The 27,957-nt window shown below is 47.2% G+C and overlaps 10 protein-coding genes across 10 annotated transcripts; 5 read left to right on the plus strand and 5 right to left on the minus strand.

Moving 5' to 3' along the window:
• The first annotated feature begins 312 nt into the window (after positions 1 to 312).
• SPPG_05974 (uncharacterized protein) lies at positions 313 to 1,884 on the plus strand. The gene is made up of 3 exons (XM_016754181.1): positions 313 to 1,276; positions 1,348 to 1,507; positions 1,564 to 1,884. Exons 1-2 carry the CDS (start codon positions 686 to 688, stop codon positions 1,480 to 1,482), a joined length of 726 nt encoding a protein of 241 aa, XP_016607064.1. The 5' UTR covers positions 313 to 685; the 3' UTR covers positions 1,483 to 1,507; positions 1,564 to 1,884.
• Positions 1,795 to 2,402, minus strand: SPPG_09337 (uncharacterized protein). Its single transcript, XM_016757496.1, has 2 exons — positions 2,120 to 2,402; positions 1,795 to 2,052 (listed from the first exon to the last, which is right to left on the minus strand). The coding sequence occupies exons 1-2, from the start codon at positions 2,319 to 2,321 to the stop codon at positions 1,970 to 1,972; spliced, it is 285 nt and encodes a 94-aa protein (XP_016607065.1). The 5' UTR covers positions 2,322 to 2,402; the 3' UTR covers positions 1,795 to 1,969.
• A 142-nt stretch (positions 2,403 to 2,544) lies between these two features.
• On the minus strand, positions 2,545 to 3,146 carry SPPG_05975 (uncharacterized protein). Its single transcript, XM_016754182.1, has one exon. It carries the CDS (start codon positions 3,064 to 3,066, stop codon positions 2,590 to 2,592), a length of 477 nt encoding a protein of 158 aa, XP_016607066.1. The 5' UTR covers positions 3,067 to 3,146; the 3' UTR covers positions 2,545 to 2,589.
• Positions 3,147 to 3,402: 256 nt separating this feature from the next.
• SPPG_05976 (uncharacterized protein) lies at positions 3,403 to 5,135 on the minus strand. The gene is made up of 3 exons (XM_016754183.1): positions 4,669 to 5,135; positions 3,961 to 4,598; positions 3,403 to 3,889 (listed from the first exon to the last, which is right to left on the minus strand). The coding sequence occupies exons 1-3, from the start codon at positions 4,832 to 4,834 to the stop codon at positions 3,536 to 3,538; spliced, it is 1,158 nt and encodes a 385-aa protein (XP_016607067.1). The 5' UTR covers positions 4,835 to 5,135; the 3' UTR covers positions 3,403 to 3,535.
• Positions 5,136 to 5,949: 814 nt separating this feature from the next.
• Positions 5,950 to 6,906, plus strand: SPPG_05977 (uncharacterized protein). Its single transcript, XM_016754184.1, has 4 exons — positions 5,950 to 6,192; positions 6,274 to 6,364; positions 6,437 to 6,558; positions 6,630 to 6,906. The coding sequence occupies exons 1-4, from the start codon at positions 6,054 to 6,056 to the stop codon at positions 6,680 to 6,682; spliced, it is 405 nt and encodes a 134-aa protein (XP_016607068.1). The 5' UTR covers positions 5,950 to 6,053; the 3' UTR covers positions 6,683 to 6,906.
• A 168-nt stretch (positions 6,907 to 7,074) lies between these two features.
• SPPG_05978 (calcium-translocating P-type ATPase, SERCA-type) lies at positions 7,075 to 10,970 on the plus strand. Its single transcript, XM_016754185.1, has 7 exons — positions 7,075 to 7,391; positions 7,469 to 7,704; positions 7,775 to 8,704; positions 8,769 to 9,865; positions 9,932 to 10,220; positions 10,293 to 10,544; positions 10,617 to 10,970. The coding sequence occupies exons 1-7, from the start codon at positions 7,274 to 7,276 to the stop codon at positions 10,761 to 10,763; spliced, it is 3,069 nt and encodes a 1,022-aa protein (XP_016607069.1). The 5' UTR covers positions 7,075 to 7,273; the 3' UTR covers positions 10,764 to 10,970.
• SPPG_05979 (uncharacterized protein) lies at positions 10,912 to 14,515 on the minus strand. Its single transcript, XM_016754186.1, has 13 exons — positions 14,267 to 14,515; positions 14,056 to 14,196; positions 13,845 to 13,972; positions 13,665 to 13,780; positions 13,438 to 13,596; positions 13,282 to 13,377; positions 13,127 to 13,211; positions 12,923 to 13,044; positions 12,746 to 12,860; positions 12,078 to 12,686; positions 11,394 to 11,997; positions 11,258 to 11,323; positions 10,912 to 11,193 (listed from the first exon to the last, which is right to left on the minus strand). Exons 1-11 carry the CDS (start codon positions 14,425 to 14,427, stop codon positions 11,978 to 11,980), a joined length of 1,752 nt encoding a protein of 583 aa, XP_016607070.1. The 5' UTR covers positions 14,428 to 14,515; the 3' UTR covers positions 10,912 to 11,193; positions 11,258 to 11,323; positions 11,394 to 11,977.
• A 576-nt stretch (positions 14,516 to 15,091) lies between these two features.
• Positions 15,092 to 15,936, plus strand: SPPG_05980 (uncharacterized protein). Its single transcript, XM_016754187.1, has 3 exons — positions 15,092 to 15,380; positions 15,444 to 15,799; positions 15,861 to 15,936. Exons 1-2 carry the CDS (start codon positions 15,098 to 15,100, stop codon positions 15,464 to 15,466), a joined length of 306 nt encoding a protein of 101 aa, XP_016607071.1. The 5' UTR covers positions 15,092 to 15,097; the 3' UTR covers positions 15,467 to 15,799; positions 15,861 to 15,936.
• Positions 15,937 to 17,317: 1,381 nt separating this feature from the next.
• Positions 17,318 to 22,717, minus strand: SPPG_09338 (DNA-binding E3 ubiquitin-protein ligase SNT2). The gene is made up of 21 exons (XM_016757497.1): positions 22,310 to 22,717; positions 22,129 to 22,165; positions 21,886 to 22,053; positions 21,715 to 21,815; positions 21,207 to 21,647; positions 21,031 to 21,138; positions 20,932 to 20,974; positions 20,796 to 20,870; positions 20,646 to 20,732; positions 20,498 to 20,581; positions 20,316 to 20,440; positions 20,175 to 20,258; positions 19,867 to 20,111; positions 19,693 to 19,799; positions 19,328 to 19,611; positions 19,142 to 19,263; positions 18,943 to 19,081; positions 18,792 to 18,877; positions 18,539 to 18,724; positions 18,280 to 18,483; positions 17,318 to 18,205 (listed from the first exon to the last, which is right to left on the minus strand). Exons 1-21 carry the CDS (start codon positions 22,482 to 22,484, stop codon positions 17,450 to 17,452), a joined length of 3,657 nt encoding a protein of 1,218 aa, XP_016607072.1. The 5' UTR covers positions 22,485 to 22,717; the 3' UTR covers positions 17,318 to 17,449.
• Positions 22,718 to 23,815: 1,098 nt separating this feature from the next.
• On the plus strand, positions 23,816 to 26,779 carry SPPG_05983 (uncharacterized protein). Its single transcript, XM_016754188.1, has 7 exons — positions 23,816 to 24,252; positions 24,314 to 24,531; positions 24,598 to 24,924; positions 24,984 to 25,052; positions 25,108 to 25,390; positions 25,465 to 26,051; positions 26,114 to 26,779. Exons 1-7 carry the CDS (start codon positions 24,038 to 24,040, stop codon positions 26,263 to 26,265), a joined length of 1,851 nt encoding a protein of 616 aa, XP_016607073.1. The 5' UTR covers positions 23,816 to 24,037; the 3' UTR covers positions 26,266 to 26,779.
• The last annotated feature ends 1,178 nt before the right edge of the window (positions 26,780 to 27,957 follow it).

Genomic DNA, 27,957 nt, shown 5'->3' on the forward strand with positions numbered 1-27,957 from the left:
TATCCATAAGACTGTTTAAATCATTTGTAAACGAGAAATCAACGGCCACCTTCTACAGCAGTGCTGTTTTGGACAGCTCATACCTTGTATTGATTCGTGGTTGAAAAACAGAAAGATGCCAGAATCCGTTGATCCTCACCTTCCCCCAATGCTCATCTGGCACCATCATACTCTGCAATCCTAAAGCATCGTTAAAGCCAATGCTGAATTCCTTTTGTGAAGATTGCAAACAAAACGCCTGTCAACTTACCCTCCTCGTGACTCTGTTGGGGGGGCGTGTTGACGCGTGACTTGCAGCAAATGGCGCTTGGCACGTCATGCACGACTTACTCTCCTGTCGACTTGCCCATTTCCTACGGTCAAAACCCAGGTTTCCATTGCGCATTCTCTTACACAACACACAAGGCATTTGTCCAAGTATTTTTGTTGAAAACGCAACTGTTGCTACAGGATAATTGGGCAACCGCATTATTTGTTCCCACGCCGCCACAACTTGCTTTGTTTGGCTCGTCCTGGGCCAAGCGTCTTACGGTCTTCAGTTTTTACCCAAGGTAGCCTTCTTCCTTCCCTTTTTCTTCTCTTTGGCTTTGTTTGCCCACACTCCAACAGTGCGTCGTTGGTCGGTATCCAGACCACCCGCTTTTGCTTTCCCTATAACCCGACAATTTCCGACCGTCTCCATACCATGGACAAGATGGACTTGACTCTCCCCTTTGGGCCAGACAACCACCAGACCCGCACCTGGAAGCTTGATGAAAGCCGCAAGGAACAGGCCCGATCGCTTGCTTCCCGTCTTGGAATTACTTACGCTCCCGGAACTGCTCCACCTTTACCGTCCGCATCTACTCATCCCGAGCTCTACGAACTCGCTACAACAGCACTCAAAGAGGCAGGAGGTCCACAATTCATTAACCCCGATCACATTACCGCCCGAAAAATGCATGTTACCCCGAATTCTGACGAGAGCATCTACCTCAACATCCTGGGAGGTCTCGCTGGATACCTGATTTTCGATCTACCAGATGGTCAAGGCGGGTTTGTTCTCATTGATCCAAAGAGGGAACGAACCACCGCCTGGCATCCGGAAAGGTCGACACGAGAGGCCGCATGTGTGTGTGGAAGTTTGGTGCTGCGGGAGGCCAAGAGGAAAGGTCTTGCAGAAGTGGATGATTTGGCAAATGCGTTGAGCTCCATGGCAATTGATCCCGAGACGGGATTGATGAAGAATTTGGAGGAGGCCTTTGGACACATTGATATTAATTCAGTTACTAACAAGGTGAGAACCCAATGACCGGACGCTAAGCGGGGTCGCAAGTTATATTTACATTTTATTGGTTCGTTCTATAGGAGCCAGATATAGAAAGCATTACACTTACTCAAGTCGATTTGCCCAGCGTGTCTTCCACCCCGAGCTGGTTGAGCTATCCACATGCTCCCGGTGCAGCGGAAACAAGGGGACACAGGTTATCAAATCCATGGTAGACAAATCATTTCACTGGTTATCTTGGTACGTTACATGATGACGGCTGCTCAAGAATCCAATATCAACATTTTCGTTCACAGATCGTACGAAAGTTCATCGTTAGTCAAGTCATGTTTCTTGTTATTCTCAAAATCGAACCGCAGCGAAGGGGGTATGGGAGGATTGAGGACATTGTGCGGGAACATTTGTCCTTGTGCTGGCGTGCAGCGACGTGCATTATTGGTGGTGTCAAGGGCTCGTGCAAAAGGGTACATCTCGTGAAGGCGCCCTTGACGTTGTGCAGGGATCTTTTATTTTTTTTTCTTCTGTGCGCGAATGGTTTATTGGTAATATAACAGGCTGGACTCTAGCATTCATTCTGACCATTTCAACAAGTATAAGAAAACAGTATTATTATTTACATGGACATCACAAGTTGAAAAAGCGCAACCATCTGCAAAAGTCGTTGACATCCGCATCTATTGGTCCTCTCTCAATTTATGATCTCTAAGACCTCTCCAATGCCTTCCTCTCCTCCTCTGCGGCGACCAATTCAGGATCCTTTCCTTGGTTGAAATACGCCTTAACAGCTAAATAATCACAATAACCGTCAGTATGCGTCCTATTGGCAACCGTGAGAGACTAGAAGCGACCTACCTGGCTTCTTCTCCTCCCACTTTTGTTCCACCTCCAGCTTAGCTTCTTCGACAGACTCTTGAACTTTCTGTGCAGTATCTACCGCAGCGAGTTTTGCTGCTGTTGAGGCGTGAGCCGAGGCTTCCGCTGCGTGTTGCGCTGCCACCTTCGCTTCGACTTTGGCGGTGTTAAGTTCCGTCTTGGGCGTTTGGTAGCTGGCCATGGTGCTATTGTTTGGATTTGATATTTGCTTGTATGTATTCTTGAAAAGTCGAGGGCTGATTAAAATCGGGGGGGCAGGGGAACCCTTGGACGGTCCTTTTAAAAGCTGCTCGGAGGAATGACGTGGATCGAATACGTAATGCCGTGCATGACGTCAGGTCAAGGAATCGCGTGAGTGGCACAGCGCATGTCAAGCCACACCATGGTCCGACCAATACAATAGTGCATTCACAAGCAGCATTTATTTAAAGGACAAGTTTCTATGAAGGCTACTTTAAAGCTTCACGAACATCCATCAATGCTTTTCCTAACAAATTCAACCCCCAAGACCTCCTATCAGCTCCTGCCGCAGCCCTAGCCGTATACCCGATTCCCCAAATTCTGTCATACGGACTTGCTTCCACAATCTCCTTGCTCTTAGTGCTAAGCAATATTTCTTTCATTCCAGGATTTTGCCCAAATTTCAGCATATTGCCATTAAAAACGATGCGATATCTGTGGGCGGCCCATTCGGATTGAACAAAGTTCCTGACACGCTGTCCGAGCGCTTTGACTTTTACTGGACGTGTTTCCTGAAGGATTTGCTCGGCAATGACCTGGTCGTTGAATAGAACTGCTTTATGGTACATCATGTAGTGTTCGGCTGTTGGGAACGTGATGCCATCTTCGGTAAAGGGGGAAGGGGCCCATTGGGAAAAGATTCCATGGGGACGCTCAGAGGTCTTCCAAAAGTATACTGCGCTCATTGTTTGTCAATTGATTGTTTTCTAGTAATAAAATGTAGATTGTTGAAGAGACAAGGTGTCTATTGCCCTCCCTTAAATGCACTTTTATTTAGAAAATGTCCAACACTTATCGGATATTTTAGTGTACATTGGCGTGTGACTCGCCCACCACTGTGTGTCAAAGCTGAATTCATTCGTCGGCAACTCTTGAACGCGAATGTGGCACAGTCAAACAGTTGGTGGGCAAGTTGCTTATCCAGAATCAAAGTGACGTTGCCACTTGTGTTTATCCTTTGCCAGAGCCTGTTGGTTGGCACATTACTTGGAGGTATTCCCATACGCCATAATGCAATCTGATGTTGTGGACCCATTTAAACTTGAGATATATTCTGACATAGAGGACAAAAGCCGCTTGTCATAGAAGAAGAAGAAAAAAAACAATGCTCGTATGGTAGATGCTACGTGCTGGGTACAAAGCACATATAATCTCTCATAGAGGAATCGCCACTGCAATGGCGGTCATAACCACCCCCGCTATAACAGCCCACACACAGATCCACAGCGTCATCTTCGCTTGCCTACTCAACACCAATGGCTCCTCAACAATTTGGATGACGACCTTACTCCTAGTAGGCAACTGAGATTTGTCAGGTGAGGGCTGTTTGAGTCTTTTGAAGAATCCCCGTTTGGCGTCTGGGTCAACTTCGGTGACAAGTATTTCTTTTTTGCGAGCTGCCATTCGAAGGGGACACATTTTACTGTAGACGGCAACGTAGAGGAGACCTGCTGTTGCAAAGAGGGGGAACGCAGAGACGCGAGACCAGCGCGTCACATTGTTGTGAATCTAAACGTCGGGAGCGAGTTAGGAAAAGGTATATGGCTGGACGATGGATACAGTAGCAGTCGCAAACGTACCAGCAGAGCCACTAATAGTACACCCAACAACGACGTCAAAGATGCTGCCACAGTCCGTGAAATCCTTGCAGGCGTCTGCACATTTTGGGCAGCATAATGCATAAATGCCGGTACACTGGACGTGCCCATGATATCAAGACAGTGCTTGACAACTGGAGCAAATACATCGGGATGTGTAGTACTAGCTGCCTTGTCGCAAATAGATTTGCGCATGGCAGAAGTGATGTTGAGCTCTTTCGATGCCCCAGTTGTGAAAAAGAGTTGAATGGCGGCATTGATCTCTGTCCGAAACGGTTGTCTTTTAGCATCCTCTGTACATGTCAGCACGACTTTTTCAGGGGGTGGACACCCGAAAGGCAGCCATTCCGCAGACGCTGTCGCTCCTGTAGGAGGACCATCGGCAGTGAGGATAGAACTTTTGAGTGGCGCCGCTCCAACACCGACCCCATTTTGGCTCGTTGAGAAAAGTGCTTTTACGAGATTATCTCCGGTGTGAGCGGTATCTGCTTCATTTTCAGCGCTGAAAACAGGGGCGGGTGAGAGCGCACGTTCTGACTCTGGAAGAGCCATAAATCTGTGGCGGTAGCTGATAAACCACTCGAGAACATCCAGATTTTCTTCTGAAAACTCTTTTTTCTCTACATTACCAAAATGATCATTAGGATTAATGATATACTTAGGTCTGGAATAGGTATCAGGAGCACATACCCAAATATGTTCTAAAATCGGACAATGACAATGGCGTGCATGTCTTCCCTTGCAGTATTCTAACCAGAATACTTTCGTTATGCAACACATTTAGCTGTTGCTTTCTCTTCTTTACGTCAAGCGCCGTTTCGACTCCATCGATGGTCACCGCAGTGTGATTAGCCATCTAGTTGCGGTCGCGATACTCGATAAAGTGAAAAGTTGAAAGCTTGCTTGCTCGTCCAGTTATAGGACATTACCTCGCCAGGTCCTCGGCCCAGCAATAGCAACGATCCCCAAACAAATGTTGCTAAATTTAATCTTTTTTCGTTTAGGTTCTTCGGTTAGTCCCAATCCCAAGGCAGGATGATCGAGATTATCCAGATCGGCGAATGCAACTCCTACGTATTGTCTTCAACCTCTGGTAGTCATATATGGCTGAAAGCGCGGCCCCAACAAATCGCAAGCGCGAAATCACAGTTACGACACCGGGGCTTACATCGTAAACACAGCGGCCCAAATGAGGGTTGCATTTGCAATACCCGATGACTGGTTGTAGATATAACAATAGGAATACAACTTTTTGTTGACCAAACTCATTCTACCGGGTCTCTGGTTTTTAGGCTCCGGGCTCATTTGGATCGTTGAATGTTGAATGAAGGAGGCTTTCCAATGAACCTCCGTTGAGAAAGCTTATCGTTCTGCTGCTTTGCATGCATGCATTCATTTGACGTTGATAATGCTCGTGGAGTCGCTATGGATGGGATCAAGACGGGCAATGGCCGACTCTTGTTGTCGTGCCCTGATGTGAAATACCGCTAGTGCACAGTGTGAAACCTTTCACCCTCCCTGTTGCTGGACGGGACCGCCTGTCAAAGGAGATTAAAATTGGACGTAGAGACGAGACGTAGAGACGGAGCTCACAGCAGCCCGATTCGAGCGTACATACTAAAAACCTTTCTAATAACCAACGGTGATCACCCATGTCCATTTGTGCAGCTTTGCACAGTGATGAACCGGCTCTTACAGATATTAGTGGTCAAATCCTTTCGATTTTCTCTAGTTCTTTGCACTCATGCCACGGGCAGGCATCCGTAGTCTATGAAACTTTCACCGTATATTCAAAGACGGACAGTGACTGCCACGTTCAGGCACTGTCCCCGGTTGGGGCTTTGCGTTTTCTATTCAGGATACCTCGTTCATTGCACCAAAAGCCTTTCAACATCAACAAGGGTCGAGCAAGAGCGACTCCATCATGGCACATCTTGAAGGAGCGGTTGATTGGAGGATTTGCGATCGCGTGTCCCAACGGAGGTGGACGCGTCGCTGGCCTTGCGAATCCCTCCAAGCCCGTGCCCATTTCACACTCTCGCATCCCTTTAACGAACACAGCAAAAAGCCCTACCATGTCGGTCTATCTTCCTCCGTCCGCGCTCCAAAAGTACCTGCTCTTTGTCGGCACACTGGCGTTTTACAACGGTGCGCAATGCTTCTTCCCCAAAATGCGAGTGACAAGTCGGATTTACTCGGAAAAGAAGGGTGAAGGTAGGATCGCTGGCGTTATGGTCAGTCTTTGTTGTGGATCGTCTATAATGCTTGTAATCGAACCAAACTTGGACATTGTAGCGACGGCGTTAATGTCTCGAATGATGGGCCTCTGGACAATTACCTCTGGTCTTGTTCGGGTGTACGCGGCCTGGAATATTCACGACCGAGTGTAGCGTATCCCTTGTGTTTTTTGGTTTCCTTTTTGTAAGCCTAATATGCTCACACTATGACTTTCCTCTAGGCTGTACAATCTGACAATGTACACATTTGGGTTGGCACTATTTTCCTTCACAACTGAGGTCTTTGTCTACAAGACGGCAAAGATTTCCAGCCCTGGAGTGTGGCCTGCCTTGCTCATCTCTCGTAAGTGCTCTTTTTCATTGGATTTTTGCAACACATTTACCGGTTTTACGTCTTGACCACCTTTACATTAGCGATATCATTGGCATGGATGTGGAACTCGTATGCAGATTTTGTTCGTGGATAAAAGATGTGGGCCAAAGGGATGCATTGACAACCTAGTTACAGGTGCAAAGTTCACCGGGAGGCAAAGAGAGCGACCAGTAGATAGATCCTGTAGCCCATCGCACACATTTTCGTTTTAGCCATAGTCTAGATGTCCTTTAGAGACGATGAGTCCAGTCATTCTTTTGTGTCAAAGAACAAACAAAGGTCTTGTTGGAATAAAAGCGACCATCTAGCAAACAATCATCGTCTTGAGGATTCCTTCCGGCAGCGATCGCAGTTTGAAACCTCCAGCCCTTCGTTATCAAAACGGCCCAATCATTTCCAACCACGCTTTCAATGGGCTTTGGGCATCCAAATATGGTCATATGAGCTGCGCACGTGTTTTGGCCAACGAACTGCAGGACTTTCTCCCCTTGTCTTTCACACTGCCGTTTTGGATTTCTTTGCCCCATCCCGTCTTGTGATTTGTGCTAGTAATCGGACGGCTTTTGATCTGCACGCACCATTTCGCAAACTCGTTTAGAGTTTAGTGCACGAACAGCAGGGGGATTCTTAACCTGTCCATTCTTCTTGATCATCCCGTGTTGTCCGTGATTGCAACTTTTCAAACATGGAGGCCGCTTTCGCAAAGACACCTCAAGAGGTGCTCAAGTTTCTAAAGGTTGAAAAAGAGAAAGGGCTGACATCCAAAGAGGCGGAGAAGAGACTAGCCGAGTACGGTTCAAATGGTATACACAGTCTATTACTGCTCGATTCAATCATTTGACATGCGTTGCTCACGTCTCGTTGTTGAAACATTCTACAGAGCTACCAGAAGAGCCCCCAACACCTATTTGGGAACTAATTCTTGAGCAGTTCAAAGACCAGCTCGTGATTATCCTCCTCGTGGCCGCAGCAATCTCTTTTGTTCTCGCGTTTTTGGAAACAGACGAAAAAGAGGCTGGAACGGCCTACGTGGAGCCGATTGTGATTCTGTTGATCTTGATTGCGAATGCGGTAGTTGGTGTTGTTCAGGAGACCAATGCGGAGCGCGCCATTGAAGTGAGTGCCAACCTGTAATCGTTTCGAACACCTTGGATATAGTTTTTAACCGCCAAACCGCCATTTTCAGGCTTTGCAAGAGTACTCACCCGATGAAGCCAAAGTCGTCAGAAATGGATCGATCCAAAAGATCAACGCACGCGATCTCGTTCCTGGAGACATTGTTCATCTGGCCGTCGGGGATAAAATCCCGGCGGATTGTCGCCTGCTTCATATTGTCTCGTCGTCTTTCAAAACCGACCAATCTATTTTGACTGGTGAAGCTGTCTCTGTCAGCAAAGAGCCCAATGTGGTCGTCAAGGATGAGCGAGCGGTAAAGCAGGATCAAATCAACATGCTCTTTTCGGGTACAACAGTCACAATTGGCAAAGCTGTCGCTGTGGTTGTTCAGACCGGTACGGACACTGCCATTGGAGAAATTCATCAGTCAATCACTTCTCAGGTGGATGAGAAGACACCCTTGAAGCAACAGCTCGATGACTTTGGTGACCAACTTGCACGTATTATCTCGATCATTTGTATTTTGGTTTGGGCGATCAACATCCGTCACTTTACGGACGAAGCTTTCCATGGCAGCTGGATCAAAGGGGCCATCTATTACTTCAAAATTGCCGTTGCTCTTGCAGTCGCCGCTATTCCCGAAGGTCTTGCCGTCATTATCACCACTTGCCTTGCTCTTGGTACCAAGAAGATGGCGAATCAGGGCGCAATTGTTCGAAAATTGCGTAGTGTTGAGACCCTTGGTTGTACCAGCGTGATTTGCTCTGACAAAACGGGAACGTTGACAACAAACCAAATGAGCGTTCGTCGATTGATCGTATGGGACTCCCTTGCCGAAGCCTCCGAGTTGCAAGTTGAAGGTACTACTTATGGACCTGAAGGTCGCGTCCTCCATAAGCAGCAGCCAGCAGACCGTAATCTCTTGGCGAAGAACTCTAGCCTGAACGAACTAGCTCATATTTGTGCACTTTGCAACGATTCAAAGATTATTTTCGATGAGGTAAGCTGAAGACGTGGTATCTAGGTGTCAGAACTTTGGCGTCTCACTTGGATTTGCATTTCAGACCTCAGATGCATACCAAAAGATTGGGGAACCGACGGAGGCGGCGTTGAAGACGCTGGTTGAGAAACTTGGAACTGATAACGCCGATATCAATAATCGGATTCCTTTTATTGCGGATACCCATGCTTTGGCTCAGCTCTCGACATCAGAAAAAGTGAAACGTATATCTCAAGTGAGCGACTATATTGAAGCCAAGTACAACCGGGTTGCCACACTGGAATTTTCGCGTGATCGCAAGTCCATGTCTGTGCTCGTCGAGAGACTAGATGGTGCTGCAGGCCTCGGTTCGAGGAGCCCCGCTGCCGGTAGCAAATCTTTGTTCGTCAAGGGTGCTCCCGAGCAGGTTTTGGAACGATGCGCGTACATTCGTCTCTCGAGCACTGGCGAGGCGACTCCCTTGAATAACCAGCTCCGGGAGAAGATTTTGAAAAAGGTTGCTGACTGGGGTGAAGGTGAAGCATTGCGTGTGCTTGCATTTGCAACAGTGGACAAGCCCGCTGTGCCCGAGAAGGTCGACCCCGCCGCATACGCAAGTTACGAAACGAACATGACCTTTGTAGGTCTCGTCGGTATGATGGATCCCCCTCGCCCTGAAGTGCGCGAATCCATTCGCAAGTGTAAAGCTGCGGGTATCCGCGTCATTGTTATCACTGGAGACAATAAAAAGACAGCAGAGTCCATTTGCCGTCAGATTGGTGTCTTTGGGGACAAGGAGGACATTGCACGTAAGAGCTACACTGGTCGCGAGTTTGACGATATGTCCCCGAAGGAACGGATCGAGGCTGTCCACCGTGCCAATCTCTTCTCTCGGACCGAACCTACCCACAAGCAACAGCTCGTTGATCTGCTCAAGGGCGAAGGCTTTATTGTGGCCATGACTGGCGATGGTGTGAACGACGCCCCTGCGCTCAAGAAAGCTGATATTGGTATTGCAATGGGTACTGGAACGGATGTGGCGAAACTTGCTAGTGACATGGTACTCGCTGACGACAACTTTGCGACCATTGTGAGTGCCGTTGAGGAAGGACGCAGTATTTATTCGAACACGAAGCAATTCATTCGGTATTTGATTAGTTCCAATATTGGAGAGGTCGTTAGGTAATGTTATTCCTGTCATGCGAATTCTGCATTCGTAGAGTCTCATTTTATATGTGTACTTCACAGTATCTTCTTGACCGTTATTCTCGGCATGCCTGAGGCCTTGATTCCCGTACAGCTTTTATGGGTCAACCTGGTCACTGATGGTCTTCCGGCCACGGCTCTTGGGTTCAACCCTCCTGATAACGACATCATGCGCCGTCCTCCTCGTGATCCGAAGGAGCCTATTGTGACCAAGTGGTTGTTCGTTCGATACATGGTTGTAGGAACTTATGTTGGCGCTGCGACCATTTTCGGATACGCCTGGTGGTTCATGTTCTACACTGGTGGTCCGCAGATTACGTTTACGCAACTGGTGAGTGCAGGATATGTGGTTCCTTCATGACGGTTTTTCAGATGGACACTCTGACTTATTCTTACCTTCCAGACAAACTTCCACAAATGCAGCACTCTGTTCCCTGAAATTGGCTGCGACATTTTCTACAACAGTTTCTCTCAGCGGGCGACCACCATGTCGTTGAGTATTTTGGTTGTGGTGGAAATGTTCAACGCGATGAACAGTTTATCTGAGAACGAGTCCCTCCTGACTTTCCCGTTGTGGAAGAACTTGTACCTTTGCATTGCCGTTGTTATCTCCATGGCATTGCACTTTATGATTTTGTATGTCCCGTTTTTCTCGGTACGTGTCTTGATGTCGTTATCCTTGAAATCATTTGACGACGTGATGTCTTATCCCGATCCATTGATGCAGACGCTTTTCTCGATCACTCCACTCAACTGGGAAGAGTGGCAAGCCGTGTTGTGGATCTCGGCACCCGTCTTGATTGTGGACGAGGTACTCAAATTCATTAGTAGGAATTTTGTTGTCCCTTCCCCAAGGAAGGTGAAAGCAGAATAAGGGCATTTAGTTGGCGAATGGACTATCTTGGGGAAAATAGATGGGCCAGAGGGGGGGATAAAATGCTGGGGGGGCTCTTTATTTTTTTTTGTGATACAGACGAAGGCCCTTTCTTTTGGACTGAGAAGGTGAATGAAGAGGAAGGGTGGGAGGAAGACGTGTATATTATAGAAGGATTTGAAAAATGAGCGAATAGTCAAACAGATATCTCCTTGACGTTTTCCATGGTGATTTTATGTTGCTCTTGTACAGTTTTGAAGTTCGCTCCACTCAGTCAGCCACTTGGTTCTCGTCGGCCGACGATAACGCTACGGAAACATAAAATCTGTACGTTGCTCATGATCAAGAGCGAGTCTTCCAGAAGCAAGTCTATGAAAGAAATATCTTTGACACCCACTTACCTCTGACGCAGAGATGGATGTGTGATGGGCTTTCTCATTTGCGAACAACATAAGCCGCTGTATTGATAGAGTCCCGAGTGCTCAGTAACTTACATTTCAAGTGTTTAGGCTTGCTCAATGATGGTATCCGTAAAGACTGGGTAAGGGCGCGAGAATACCCTGCATGGGATGGTCAGCGTAAGTATCAATCCTGCTCCCAAAATTATGCGTATTTAGTTTTAATGGCTACTTTTATCGGTTTCTGCTCCTTTATGCGTTTCATAGCCCGACGCTCACTCCGGACACAATCAGCAATCGATGAAAAGCCTCGCGAGCACATGGGAACCATTGCCTACAATTATGATCGTTTCCATAAACCGACACAAAAAGCTGACCCCCTTTTAATAGAATGGGGAAATCAAGATTAGGGACCACGGCAACTTGAGCGGTTGCGAGATATATAGTCTGCACATCTACAAAAAAAGATTTTGTTGTCGGTTCGATGGCAAGTTCCAAGTTGGCGGGTGGATGGGTATTGATGGGTGAATCGTAGATTGCGGGGATCCTGCATTGTCATTCCGTCACATTTCGCCACGAGGGAGATGGAACTTACGGATTGTTATCGACTTGGGCAAGTGGTTATGGGCAAAGTTTGGAGAGTCCGCCACCAAAAGGTTAATCGAACTTGAGGAGTTTGGTCAGCAGAGGTCAGCGGAGTGTCTTTGGGAGGCAACCAGTCACTATTTTATGGTATTGTTCAGAACAAAACGTGACTTTGTTTATGTTGGCAGCTATCTGACAATATACGCTCTCGTACCAGCGACGTTAACCTAGTCAAAGACGATTGGCAGGGCCTATCCGAAACAAACGAATAAATACATTAATACTACGATTGGACAAGATTCTAGAAAGAAAATACAATTTGCAGACTTACCAAGTTCCACTTTTAGTACATCCTTCCCAGCTTTAATCTCACTCAAGGTAGGACACCTGCCCAACCTCAACAACTCACTCACATGACTCACTATCGGATCCTTATTCAAACTAGCACAGCCCACAATGTTGTCCCCGTTTGCATACCACGCAACAAATGCCGTGTCCTCTCCCTTCTGTGACTGCAGGTCACCCTGCACAAAGACAGTCTCAAACGGAGCTGTGCTAACGTATCGCAGGGATTTACCGTACTGCGCCGTCCAAAAGTATGGTGCTTTGTTAAAGGTTTGAAGAGGCTCCGAACGAGACGAGAGCGCAATATTCCGGGCTACGAGACGCCCAGTGTTGCGTGCTACGTTCCAGTGCTCGATACGGGTTGTTTTGGGATTCATGGGAGTTGGGAATCGTGCAATATCGCCCACTGCGTATAGTTCTGGGTGGTTGGGTACGGATAGGTTGGGTGTTACGGTTACCGATGAGTCGTCGTTCAGGAGGACGCTGGGTAGGTAAGTCGTGACGGGGGTCGCACCAATGGCTACAAGTACAACGTCGGCTGGAAGTACTTCACCGGTTGATAAGAGTACTGAGGCGACCTTTGTGGGATCTACGTCTGTTGTGGTCTGCGGTTGAGTTGCTACATCTTCTCAGCTCGACCTTTTGGAGCATTACCTGACGGAGTAAACTTTTTCGGGTTTACATTCGCCTTAAATTTCACTCCGTGATCTTCATGCCATCTTCTGACGAATTTCCCAACTTCTTCGCCTAAAACACTTTTCAAGGGTACCTGGGAACCCGTTGAACACAGTTCAGTATATCATTCTGATAGAAACAAAGCAACTTCGTTACCTCGCTCCTGGCTACGATGGTCACATTGGCCTTGTCATCTTTGGCGAGAACCGATGCCACTTCCATTCCAATGAACCCGGTGCCGATGATCACAACGTTCGGCTTTTCGAAGGATTTGATGGCTGCAGAAAAGGAAATACTCATGGCATTGATACCGATGTGCTGGATGCAGCGAGCTTGTGCTGGGAAAATGCAAGAACAAACCAGAGTGTAAGGCGGTGGCGTCGATGAGAGATCTCAGGTAGTGGACATTTTTGAGGTGGTTGCCTTCGATATCGAGAGTCCGTGGCTGTAAAATCATCACAATAATAAGTACGAGAGAGCTGTAGATACGCAGTTTGCAAAGAATCGGATTAGACCTGCGATCCCGACGCCAAAACCAAGTACTTGTATTCTTGAACCGTCCCATCCGTCAGTTCAACCTTTCTTCCATCAATATTGACGGATTTGACCTCCTAATACCATCCGTACATCAGGACGTTTGGTTAAATATTCCGTGAACGATGAAAATTGACCTTGCTGGTGTTGAGTTCGATTCCCCGCTCCTTATAGAATTCATCGGGCCTCAGTGCAGCCTTGTCGATTGACACATCGAGTGACTTGCTCAGCTTGGTTCTATCGATGGGAAGGTAGGGTTCTTTGCCATAAACAATGATACGACCATCGAAACCGTGCTGCAAGGATATGAAACAGAGGTTCACGAAAGATGCCGGAAACAGTGAGCAAGCCGCCATTTACAAACCTCACGAAGCGCCTCCGCCGCCGCTTGTCCTCCAGATCCATTCCCGATAATCACCGCGGTGTCCGGGCGACGGACAGGTAAACCTCGGTTGGGAGGAGACCGGTTTTTTTTCAGCTCTACTCCAGTAATGTCAATGCTTCGTCATCAGAATCGTAACAAACATCCATCGCGGTAACGTACCTTCAGCTGACACGTTAATTAATATTTGGTCCCCTACCACACGAACATTGAAAGTCTTGAGACAATCCATGGCTGGAGCATCCTCGATATCCCCTGTTTTGATATTAAAGCATGCGCCATGCCAAGGGCTGCAGCATGTGCAGATGATATGGGCAGCAGCTCAGTTGACGGTAATGTCAACGATCGCCATGATTTCACAGCAGTTCCGTACCAAGTCAATCTTCCATCCGACGTTAATACGCCCTTCTCCAAGGGTGCCCCATAATGCGTGCATTTAGCCGATGTAGCATAAATTGTGCCCTGGACTTTTGAAAGAAGGACTTTTTGCTTGTCCCCCACATCTACAGCCTTCCTACACATATGGAACCCGTTCGCCGTCAACAACCAAATGAGAAAGGTTTCCACATGAATAGCCAACCTACATTTGCCCATTTTGCAAGTCATTGGGTGTCGAGACCTCTCCTGGGTTGGTGGACATGGTTTTGGACGACAAGGATTGAAAAGAAAGCAGGCGATACACAACGGTTCTGAAAGTATGCGGGCGGTGTAGGATCTGCTTTATTCTGTGGTGAGGACGTAGCATCAAAAACCCACCAGAGGAAATGGGAGGTTGCAAAGGGGGGAGAAACCAAAAACGCTGAGCTTTTATAGCTGCCCTTGTTAGACGTTTTTGACGTCACGCAACGGATAGCGCGATCGACGCGTGCTTTGCAAGAGCGACTTTCAAACAACCTACTTTGCAATAGGCCTAGCCTTCAGGACATGCAATGGAATAACGATAGCAAATGGCAGCCATTTGGATAACGAGTTTTCTTTCAAAGGACATGTTCACTCTTTATAAGCGTAAAGAATAGGCTAGTGTGATTGCCAAATAGCACATCCTGCTGCACTTGGCTGAACTGGTCGAGGCTTGTGGCCATGGGCTCAAAAAAGGGAATCGTGTTGTGGTCTCGATTTTGCTTCCAGTTAAAGGCTGTTCCCATTCAGGACAAGTCCATCACAGGTGCTCCTTCATGCATATCGAACATTGAAAGTTTAGCCATCTTTCCTGATGGTGTTTTTATTGTCTTGGAGGCATCTTTAAATACAAAAAGTGGTTTGGAACACTGCGACGACATGACAAGACATGACGTCAGCAATGCCGATCAAACAAAACCCTGGCAATATATCCTACCTTTCTTCTGCAAATCCAACTGCAAACCCCATCGACCCAACTTTATCAACTAAAAGCAGAACAGAAAACGGCCAAAAACATGCCGCGAGGACCCACAAAGTTCGATGAAGCCATGGCTCACGGGGGGAAAATCTCTTACCACCAGAAATCCCCAACTCAATCCGGCGTCAGTGTGTATGTAACTCTTCCGGACGGAACCCTCAAAAACTTTTCCAATGTCCATCCCGAGCGCGTTGAAGCGTATATTGACAAAGCTCGGCATCAAGAGAGAGAAGGGTCGCCTCCAAATAAGGACACAGAAACAGATCAGCAGTGGAAGACGGAGCAGTGGATGTTTAGGAAGAAAGAGCATCCAGACTATGGTATGAATTTATTCTTTGCCAGCCACAAGGGAGCCCTTGCTAAATGGGCACTTGTGATTCCAGCGACCAAAGATGTCAGTGGGTAACCATTTTAGCGACTTTTGCAATCTGCTGTGTATGTGAGGGGGGGACATGCTGCATCTATTGACAGCTAGGATATGATGCAGTGACTACTGATGACGCTTGCTCATTGCGACGATGCCAATCTTCATATAATCTTGACTGAGTCCGCAGATTAACACTCTCGTCATTTTTGCGTCTCTACTTCTTCGGGGCGATTTCAATGTAGCAAGATACTCTATAATCGTAAGGATGGCCCGTTTGATTAGTTATGACAGCAGGGAGCATTGGCGATGCCGCTCATACTATGCTAGTTGACCATCTGCGATGTAAGAAGTAACATTTTGCAAGAAAAGAAGGTCACCGACCACTGACGCCACTGTACAAGTATTTGTGAGTACCAACACTTCTGCCTTGTAGGATCCTGGAACTGCGCGCAATCGGCCCGCGCTTCTACGTGCAATCCTCGAACTACCCGCGGCGTGTGGGGTTAACCTTCCTGCCGTTCTCGCGGGTCATATTGTCGCTAGACCAAAGACGGCGCCCATGCTTTGCGTTTCTCACCGCTCATATTCTCGGTTGATAAAGGTTCATGGCCCGGCGACATACCCGGTGGATACGGCGATAAAGTCTTTACTCTTCGCGCCAGAAGGACGTCACCCTACTCATTTGGAATGTTCCTGGGTCATATATTTTTGATGTCTCCGAGACACAACTGCCATGTGGGCGAGCAAGATGGCATGACAGCAGGATCAAAGAAGCCCAACGTACGGATATCAATTCGAATGATATCAGACGAAGAACGCCAGCATAAGTGCTTCACTCCCGAGCGACGGTGACGGTCGGAACAAAGTTGAGGTTGGTAGTAATAGACATACTTGACACGTTCCTGACTTTTGATATCGTAGAAGTTAGCTCGTAGTATCATACTAAAATTCGCTGTGTGTTTTGCTTGATGGCACGTATCACATCTCATGCAGTTCACTCGTACGCACCAGCGACTCACCTCGTGGAAACTCCATGGATATTCAACCCAAAAGTTGATGCCCTATGACTAGCCGTCATCTGAAGGCTTGCACAAATTGCAGATCCACTTCAAGCTGCTCGCATTATAAGGAGTCTCAGTCCTTACCAACCGGCTACGAACCTATTCGGGAGACTGGAATTTCACCTCTAACCGTGCAGCATAGCCGTCTTCCGCTTATGGGCGCAGCCAAACAGTAGGATAGGATCAGGAGATAGTACATCTCCATCTATCTTTGGATAAGGAGATATTCATAGCAGAATTCATGCACATACAGCGTGGGACAAGCTGGAATATTATGTGAGATTCCGGGAGCAAGCAAAAACCCGAGTCTCAGATCTGAAAAGCCGTGCAAGATTGGACATATTTGAAGGACGTGTAACAAACATTATACTGGGATTTATCACTTATGAGACGGTACCTGTGGATGTATCAACTGGATGGCGAGCCTTCCAAAAAGCCGATCAGCTGTCTGCGGAAATATTAGCAAGCAGCTATTACTGCATGGTGAAAGAAAAGTCCGCTTTTGTCGGGTTGTTGAAATCGTGCCGAACGGGCGGATTCTCCTGACGGTCCTAGTACGCTTTCCTAGCGAATGTATTTGGCGAGGATGATGCTTGGTTGAGGTAAGCCCATAGGCTGATAGAGGAGAGCTTTTGCATGAATAAAACTCCAATCCGCTGGGAAAGAGTCGGAAGACCACTATTTCTTGGCTGGTACATACCCCAAAGATGTCCTATTTCCCATAACAGCGGTACCAACTGCTGGCCCTTGCCTGATCTGTAAAGCAAAGAATACCTATGGTAGATGCATGTGTCCATCTTCGTGGCAAAAACTTCCACCCTATCGAAACTCATGTATAAATATTCTGTATTCCTTAAATCAAAAATCGCCAAAGCAAAAAAAATACAGGAGCCCAAAAATCACATATTCCCTAGCCATTACGGCACATTCCTTCAACATTACCCACGCCAGGATCCCCAACTCATTTCATGCCAGCGCGATCTTTGAGATCCCACATGCAGCCATGACATAACATGGCATCCTCCTCCTTCACGTCCCCTACTTTAGTTTTCTTGGCATGGTCTTGCTCTTCTGCATCTTCATCACGAGATTTTCGCTTCTTGCGGGTACCGTTTGAAATCGGGACTGGGGCGTGTTCCATTGGTTTATCTGGTTTTAATAGGTCATCCACATTGTGTCCCGCCTCGCGAATCTGCTCTACAATGTCTTTTTGTTTCCACCACGCTGGAGAAACGGTTTTGTGACATTGCGCGCAAATTCTTGTTATAGATGGATGATCGATAAAGGTGTCCAAGAGCGGTGATTGAACAGACTGGCTCATTGCGCCGGATGACTTTCTTCGAGGCGCTTCAGCCGCGGTGGGAGACACGCTTGAGCCCTTCCTTCCACCGAGTTTAGGGACTTCCAATATGATGGGCGATATCAAATTTTTGACGCTTGGTTCCTCGTGCAACCCGCCTGCGGAACATACATGACAAAGGCAAGTCCCTTGTAGGGCCATGGAATATGCTCGTTTTTGGCCACTGGTTGTCAGCGGCTTGGTGTTTCGTTTTTGGGACAAGACGAATTCCCGAATTAAAAAGGGTCGACTGTAGCTGTAATCTAATTCCTCGGGTGGTACATGGGAGTAGTATGGTGTCAAAGACGAGGGTGCCGGTTGGTGAAGAGAGCTTGTTGCTGCGGCTGTGGCAACAGCTTTGATTGTCTCACCGTGGAACTACGTGATATCGTTTTAGTAAAGTGTGGGGGAATGGGGACTTGAAATTCAGGTCATCGCCTGAACCTACTTACCGAAGATACATTTCGACGGTCATGCCTGGGACAATGTGCCAGAGCTTTTAATTCCACCTGAGATGACGATTTTGACAATTTGAGAGATTCGATCGTCATTTCCCACCCAGCATATTGCGCACACGTCGCATGAAACGCTACAGAGCAGTTGCGTTCAGAACACGTAATGCAAGCTCCTTCGGGTTGTTTGCAGATGCAACATAGCTATAAAAAATGTTATTCACCATACTATGTGTGGATGAAATAAACGAACACGAACCTGCTTCCATCGCTTCTTATCAATCAAGCCAATACATTCTACTGGCTCCTCCGTTTCAACATTTCCAAACTTTACTTCCGGCATCCAGATCGCACAGGTCAGATGAGCCCAGTTATTTCCGATAGTCCTTTTCAACGCTGATTCGCGTGGCGAATTGACAATGGGACAAAGTACACATTTATACAGCTAGAAAATACGGTAAGAGTTGTCAAATAACCGCAAGTTTACCAAAAACGTGAAGGGCAGGACTTACAACTGAGCATTCAGGATGCTGTATATTGCGACATCGGGCGCATTGAAAAGTCGTTTCGATATGTTCCGCAGGCACACCGTAACATTCTGGGCAAGTAAATGTCAGCACACACCTTGAAGATGTTATACACATGTTTGGCTTAAATGCAAACCTTTGTGAACGCGCAATTTACATCCCAAACATGTCAACAAAAGGTTTCCGGGAGGCTCGTACAACTCTGTGCAGACAGCACATGGACGCGGTGCATCCGATTCAGGACTTGAAGGAACAAAATCTTCGACAAATGTGATCTTTAGGAGGGAAGATCAGACCATCATTCTGTTGGTAAAGGCACCGTGTACTTGAAATACCTCAGGTAAGGACACTTTTGCGACTGCTTTTCGGCTCTTCTTCTTGGCCGGTTTCCTTTCACTATCTGACGGTGTTTGCGCATTATCAAAGGAACGTTTACGCTTTATGATCTTCTTGGGAGCTGTTCAACAGACCATGTGTCAATTACGAAAAACAACTCTCCTCAAATTCGCAGACATACGCACCACTCTCCCTATTCGCCCTCTTTTGTGTATCACTGATAACTCGCGTGACACCATATTTGAGATAATGAATACCACAAGCCAAACAAAGGATTTCCTTCTTTAGATCCTTTTGCCGATACTTCCATCTTTGTGATTCAGTTGTCCAGCAATTGGCACATTCTTTCACACGCCCCTTTCCGGTTGGTGATGGGGGCATGTCGTCTTCGCTCAGGTCCCCATTACTGAGATTACCTTCGGCGTCTGCCGCACCGTCCATCGCGTGCTTTTGACCTTTGAATCGCTTACTGATGACGAATTAAGCACAGTATTTCAGCCATGTGTTCCAATCCACCGAATGTGGTTGTGCATTGGTATTGGTTACGCACCTTGGTCGATACTTTTTACAAAATTGCGAGTAAACGGCAGCGTATCGTCGAGACTTCTTCCATTTGTAGAAGAAGGCCACCACCTCGGTCATCGGCTTTGCTGGTACCTACGCGGACAAATGAACGTTAACATCTGGGTTTTCCAGCGCCATGTCCACAAAAGACATCTCGTACCTCTCGGTGCACCAAATGCAATTCATGTCCATACTTGGCAATTCCGCCTTCAAAAGCCTTAATTTCATTTTCTGCCCAATCCACGACACCTAGATCGCGCGCCTTCAATTCAAGCATAACTTTCAATGCCGCTTCGATATCGTAATCTGCTTTATGTAACTCTGCCAAAGCTCGATCAATAAGGTAATCGGATGATTTCAAAGTTGACGGCATTTCTTCTTGTATATGCTCCATGTATGCATCCACTTGAGAATAATCAATGTAAACATGATTATTTTTGTACCCTAGAGCAAATTCGCCAGACGTACGCTGCTGCTCGCTCATATGCGGTGGCATTTTGAAGACGACTTCCGCAGAGCTACCACGAGAAGGTATCTCCAATTCCTCGTTGACTAAATACCTAGCTTTAGTAATTGCGGCACGTATGGAATACGGAGAGGCAAACTCACCGTCGGAATCCAACAGCTTCAGTTTGCGCTTGCCTTTGCCGCGTGCCGCGAGTTTGGAATTTCCTTTCGCGCTGGAAAGAGGTGCTTCCAGTGGGGGAGTCTCGGTTTGACGACGCTCGCCGTTCCTTAAAGAAGAATGTGAACAACCCACAGAGAGAAGACGGCGGCTGGCATAAGCGTACCTGCGATCGGCAGTCTCCTCAACGACATTAGGTTGATGTGGTAGTTCGAGAGGCGGTATGTCTGCTTGGTAGTCGGTACCAACTCTACGACCCCAGATGAATATTCAGCTTACGATAAAATGAAGAAGAAGATCGCTTCCCAACATACCGAGAGCCGCTGGACGTGCGACGACCTGTCTCCGGGAATGGAGGAGTCTCAAGGTCCGGGATGTCGGCTTGGTACTCTCCGCCGATTCTAAATGTCGTTATATCACCCGTTCAGATAACTGTGCCAGCGACAGCAGGGAGATATACACACCTAGAAGCTGATAGGTTGGTGCTGTCTGGCTTCGCTTCAAGATCCGGCAAATCTGCTTGAAACTGCTTTCCAATCCTAGATGCAGGTGGTTAAGCATTTCACTGTATGTCGTGTATCAATTCAAGTAACTCTGTACCTGCTGGCTGCCTTGGGATGCCCTCTGTCCGGCCCTTCTTCCGCTGTACCTTTCCAATTAATCGAATGTTGTAATTGAAAATGCAGTACAGCAGCTTACCCAAAATCTCCCTATACTTTGCATATTCACCAAAATACCTGTACGGCCACATAGGCTTGGCGGCATCTTTGGTCCGGTTGAATGGTAACTCTACCTCCTCCATTGGCACTGGACAGAGCATCATCGCAGCTTGTCAATGCACTTTCACAGTGTCCAAAGAGCAAGGTAAAACAAACCTTCAGTTTTGACATCCTCGTCCTCAGATGATATGGCAGAATCGCTATCATTCGATTGCGAAGGTAAAGAAGATTCCTTCTTCCCAACCTTGCCTCTGCTCTTTCCCAAAGATGTCTTTTCCTCCTCTTCAGCTGCATCCGATGCTTTTTTATTACACTTGGCGCATTGCCAAGCATATCCTTTGGGTGGTTTCTTTACGATCCCCACACAACCCAAATGGAAGGCAGCACGGCACGCCACGCACTTGATGACAGCTTCATCGGGATTGCACCATCGATCGCAGCTATTGCACACTCGTCGTTCGGTAAAATCCGAGGCTTTGCCAGCTTCAACGAGAATGAATTGGTAGTCGCTCAGAGCACGGGATACTTCTCTCGGAAGGTTTTTGACGAGTTCAAGAGGCACCACGTCGTACACTCGATGTGTATATCGGTCGTATACTGTTACAGAGAGCGATATGGATTTGTCAAGTGAGGGTTTGCATGACATGGCGAGCATATGACGTACATTGATCATAGTAGAAGCAATCCTCCTCTGCCCGCCATTGCTCCATGTCCTTAACATGAGATATGTGTTCTACTTTGCATTTTCCTCGGATGCTCGAAATACTTTAGATCCCAAAAAAACGCTTTTAGTGATCGTACATGCACACACATTGACCACAGGACGACGACTCACGGATTAATATCCGAATGCATGCTCGCCAACAGTAATCGAGGGTCATGTTTCTTCCCTCTTCCGCCGGGGAGAACATCTTTTGGTCTGTAGAACCAGCCTATGCGCGCCACCGTTTGCTTGCCCGGTAATTTCCCCGAGACGAACTCGAGGATACGGCCGACGTAGTAACTGCCAATGTAGGTAATATGAGCGCATCAGTAGGCATGGGAAACAAAGCAGGAGATGAAGGTAGTCTGTACTTACAGCTCATTGGGAATATCGGGCGCCAAATACACGTAGTCTAAGAAAAATCGGGATATGAAACGATCCAGATATGTGAGCAAAGGCTGAGCCAGCATCTTGTGCATGACTGTTACCAGTCACCCACTAGAGTACTCAAACGTTGTCATGGTGGGCTGTCTGCTCACAATGATGACATACATACCGTTCAAAGCATAAGTTTCTCCGTTTTTGGCCACTATTTGGGTCACAGCAGCCTTTCCACTGTTTGCCGAGCCAGCAGCGGAATTCCCACCTCGAGATTTCACCTTGACCGGCGACACACTCTTTCCGTTCACCGGAGTGACGGACAATGGTGCCTTCTTTTGTGCTTGTTTCATATCGCAAGCTACGGGTCGTGTAAGAAGATATCTGTCGGGGCAGTGCGCAGAAGGGAGGAGATATGGAGCCCTTTTTTCTTAGTGCGCGAATCCCCAGATGGGAGCGAGATGGGTTAAAGTTGGAGCACAGAAGGAAGATGCAAGAGTATTGGTAAAAGCAAGTGAAAAGTAAAAGTTCAAGTAGCAAGTAACGAACAAGAACAAGAACATTAGGCAGACTTCAAATGGGCAAAGCGTTTAAGATTTTGGAATTTTGGGGCTCTCTCCTCTTCGCGTCAACTCGCCTGCAGTTGTTTCCACAATTTGTCACGGCCTTTTTGGAGACTTCTCTTTTTTTTATTTATTTTTCTAGGTCTTGTTCATTGTTGGCAGCAGGCAGTTGGAGTAGCATGCTGTCTTTGTGGCCATGTCAGTCTTTTGTTTGTGGTTTGTTTGCAGTTGGAAGAAGCATTTGTACAAAATCGAGTTGGCCAAAGCCCAAAGAAAAAAAAGAAACGAAACTGCTGACTATTGGTTACGGCACTTGGATTGTTTTGCTCGTTTTAGGGCCCAAGCTCTTGTTGTTCTACTACGGCCAGGGACCAAAAGTGGACCTTGTTTATTATGAAATACCAGTTATCTATCGGTCAAGATAGCTATTGTGAATGATCGGCCATTCATCTGCACAGATGGTCATTAGAGTGAGCGACTCGTCAAGTTTTGGAATGATGAAATTGATATGCTGTTGATGGAAAGCCCACCTACTCCACTCGAAAGGTCCCTGGTCCCTGCAAACATGACCGAATGAACCAATGAACCACAGCGATTAGAATGGAGTTGGAAGCACACATATAGGGACATGGTAACAAGGACAGTCCTGAGGCGATGCGCGGTTTATCGTTATCACTGCATCGCTTTTTACATTTCTGAATCCCGAATGTCTTTAAAGTAAGGCAAATGCAGTGTTTGCCCATAAAGGTGCACATCTACATCTGGTCGGATGGGCTTCCGAATGACCTGGTGTCCTGGTGTCTGTAGGGTGAGCGATGCAGAATGCATAATCGACCAACTCTGAACATTTCATAGCAAAGGCTTTTGCTTTTTCTCTACGACAGACATGGCGATCACTGAAGAGGATGTGCTTTTATGATGGACCTCTGCTTCTTTCGTGTATTGGGGGAACGCTCACAATACAATGCAACAAGATGAGTCCATGTATCCCACCTCCACTTGTTCAAACCCATAACCGAACGTAGTGGCGAGGCGCCAAGATCTCACTGCCCGCCTCAAAGGAGAACCCATCCCAAAAGCAACTCGAGGGAAGAAGAACGCGCGCGCGGCCGACGTGGACACTTCTGCGGTACTCAGCGTGGCGAAGTTGTAAACCCGCTGCTGTGCAAGTAGAAAATACTTAAAAACAGAGGACGACTTTGACATTTGGAGCCGAGGAAAACCAGAGCAACATTAAGAACCTGACGTAGAACCTGCAGTAGATCTCTGACTTTTTGCCACAGTGAACCTGCCCTGAAAATAGCGATCCTGCTCATATTACAACGCATACGAATACACACGATATGCCTTTCTGGTCTCTGCCAGCAACATTCACCACCCTTTCCCTCCTCCTCTCCACCGCCTTTGCTGATCCCTACCATCCACCACCGCCTTATGAGGACTATTATCGCGATGAATATCCTCAAGATGACTACCATCCGAGAATCTTGCGCGTCCCACTGCACAAACCGGACCGCCATCATTCCTCGATTCTGGACAGATTACTTGAGGAGCAGGCGTATGTACTCTGCTTGCAACGTTCTGCAGAGAGCTGCGTTTTTTTGATGACTGTCTTTTAGATATATCCGTGAAAAGTACAGCAACCACCCAGCCGTCCGTCCAGCATACCTGACCCCGACTTACAAGGAGGAGAAGGAAAACCCTGGATACGGACATGGATATGGATACGAACAAAAATACGACGAGTATGACAAATACGAAAAGCCAAAGCCGAAATCAAAGCCAAAGAAGAAAAAGGGGCCTGTCTCTGTCCCTGCTGGATTTGACCCGTTTGATTGTGAGTTTGGGTGCGCATATAAGACGTGAGATGATAACGAAAAACTCACACCGTTGAATGACATAGTTATTGGACAAGTCGAAATTGGCACTCCACCTCAAAAGCTTACCGTCCGCTTCGACACCGCCACGCAGCTCTCCTGGGTCAAAAAAGCCGCGTACAAGGAAAAGCCCAAAAAGTACGACGACTATAACTCATACGACAAGTATGATGAATACAAAAAAGACAATGACTATTACGAGCCCGAGCGCGAGCTTGTGTATTTTGGTTTTGACCCGGACAAGTCGTCGACATGGCAGGACGGAGGCCGTGAAGGTGATCTAGAGTACTATGGCCAAGAGAAGGTCATAGTCAAAGAAGGGCGAGATGTAGTGAATGTTGGTGGCATTGAAGGTATAGTCTTGTTATGGTCGTCTGATATGAATGTGAGGCTCATGTATCTTAATATTTAGCAACTGTCACTTTTGGACTGAGAACACAAAACGAGGTTAGCGCCAATGAGACTGTGGACGGACACTTTGGTACGGATTTGAATTTTTCCTCGCACTGTCCGCCACAACTAACTTGGTATACTAGGGCTCTCACTGCGTAACCCAGACCTGGACTTTGACCCCTGGCTATACCAAGCAGTCAAGGACGGTGTATGCGATCCCATTTTTGCTCTGGACCCGCCACCTGTGGAACCGCCCAAAGCGTATGCTCCTCAGCCGACGCCATCGTATGGAAAGCGCGATCAAAGCTACGATTACTACGAACCGCCAAAGCCCAAGCCGACCACTGCCCAATTATCGATCTGTGGATATGAAGGTCAGATGCCCACCAGGTTTAACCATGTTACGCAGAGAGGGTTGCAGTATGGGTATGTTTTAATCCCGTTGAGCCGTTATTGACATTCTAAATTGCGAGGGACTAATGGCCTGGTCTTGTTAAAAGATACTGGCAACTCAACCTGAAGAAAATCAAAGTGGGTCAGAGCCTGGTCCCGCTGGTGAAGGAGTCCCGTGAAGATCCATATGGGTACCAGTCCTACGAGCCCAAGCAGAAAGAAATCGATGCATTGATTGATACTGGTTCCCCTTTCATCATGCTCCCCAAAATTGCGGTCGATAAGATTCACAAGTTGATTGGCGCTACGTGTCCAGGTCAGGAATATGGGTACTCTGAATACAAAGATGATTACAAAGACGACTACAAGAAGGATTACAAAGACGAAAAATCCACCCATAGTCGCCGCGCCACATCCATGAACGCTAACAGCACATCTGGATTCTGGCGCTCGCAAACCGGCATCAAATCGCATGACCTTTGCACGGTCCCGTGCGCCTCGGTCCCGAAACTTGCAAACATCACTCTGACGTTTGACCAAGGAGACTATCCCATCCTCCCCGCGGAATATATTCAAAAAGACCCAGATGATTACGGAAAGCAACAATGTTACTCGGTTTTTACAACATTTAAGCCAGATAGTGCTGTGCTTAAAGAAGCGCCAAGCGAATTTGGTGAAGTTTTAGCTGTTATTGGTAGGTTATACCATCTATTTCCATCATTTATTCAAGTTTAATGCCTAACTTTATTGGATTAGGTACATCGTTTACGCAAGCCCACCAAACTGTTTACTATCTGGGTAACATTGGGCAAAACCGTAGACGTCGTAGGCAACTGACGGAAGAGAATAGCAGCGAGATTCCAGGGATTGCTATTACGAGGTACTATTCATTGGCATGGAGTCCTTGATGCGTGTTGCAATTGTGCTGCGTAGTGTGTTTATACCTAGGTTTGGACATGTATTTGTTTATAGTGTATGTGAGAGATGTAGGTTTCCATTACGGGCTGTGGGGTGTAAGGTTTTTTTCTTGTTTCTTTTTGATTATATCAGGGTGTGTATGTATATTGGGAGACTTTATAGCCCTTCAACAACTCGGCGTGACCTGAAGAGTATGTTTTACTCACGTGACTAAAGATCCCGTGAGCGTGCTGACGCAATGCATAGTGTGGACGTGATTGCAGCTAAAGCACATAAAGAACGGGAATCACGTAAAATCACGTGATGCTCTGCCAATCTATCGGTATTAGAATAGACTAGAATGCTAGACTAACGAATTTCGGAATCAAGGGCTTAGTAGGATTTCTCTCGTGTGGTGGGCTTAGTTACCCGGTTAGAACCAACCGTAATGTATTGCATGTGTAATTGGGCCTAGTAGTAGTTGGTTGGTTGTAAGGAGGGAATTACTTGGCTTTTCCGAACCGGTTGTCGCTGGTTTATTCCCTGGTGTAGTAGCTAGTGCCACCTCTACACTACACGCATCTTTCTGCTATATAATGAACAAAAGTCATGCAGCGTTGATGCGCCTACGCTTCCACAATACATTTGTATGTAATGAACCGGAGTAAACACATGATATATAGTAGATGGACGAGTGCTTCCATAGGATATAGATCACAATAAGCTCCATCATCCGTATTTAACTTTTGACTTTTCATTTGTCAGGTCTGTTGCCCAGTGGGTTGCATGTACAAGTCGGGTGGCCTCATGCGAGTGTTTCCCAAGAGCTGATGGTCTCACTGTCCAGAGATCTGTGGTGTGTCATTTGGCCAGTGGCCCAGTTCCAGGAACACGGATGACTATACGTTGTTTGAAGGAGCTTTTGTCCTCTTGCTGCTGCGGCTGTTATTCGGAGCTTTCATGCGCTTGCAGTTTCGTCAAAGTCTCTTTGGCTACAATCCGCAGACTAGCAAGTCACGCGTTCTCAACAAAGACATTTGCTTTGCTGTGAATGGGCATTGTTCCCGTTCTCCGCTAACCGAAATTGAAAACGAATCCACGGTCCTGTTCCCTGCACATTAGCGATAACCATGAGCTTGATAATTATTGAATGGACATGAACGACAACGAGCGTCGAGCATCTACATATGAGACGGTAATGTACAAGATGACACTCTTGTGCCCAAGACATTTTATCACCAGTTCACGGCCTGTCGCCGGAAACACCCGCACATGGCCATGCGTCCTCCGTTTCAACGTACTTGCCCCAACCCTGCTCGTTGCTTGCAAACATGTTGCATCTTTTGACCATTGGTTGGTTCATGGCAAAAGACCAAGCGCTGACACACAATGAGTCTTCCTAATGGCCTTCCCAGAACTGGCAGGGGAGACACCCAACCGTTGAACGCCCCCCGGCTCCAAGCGGTTATCTCGTTGGTATTCATGGATTTATAAGGAATACATTTCAGAATTGCATTAAAATGCTCCAGATTTCCCAATCGGCCATCAAATTTGCCGTCAACCGACAATGTGAAACACAGTTTTTGAAAGGGGGTTGGCGGCCATCGTTCCACATCTGGGGATTTTGCAGCTGAGGCCGGGTTCTCGGTGCAAGTGAGGCGTTGGGTTCGCGCACCTAAGCCACGTGATAAGCATCCAGACTC

This window comes from Spizellomyces punctatus, assembly GCF_000182565.1.
Source record: "Spizellomyces punctatus DAOM BR117 chromosome Unknown supercont1.10, whole genome shotgun sequence".
NCBI lineage: Eukaryota > Fungi > Chytridiomycota > Chytridiomycetes > Spizellomycetales > Spizellomycetaceae > Spizellomyces > Spizellomyces punctatus.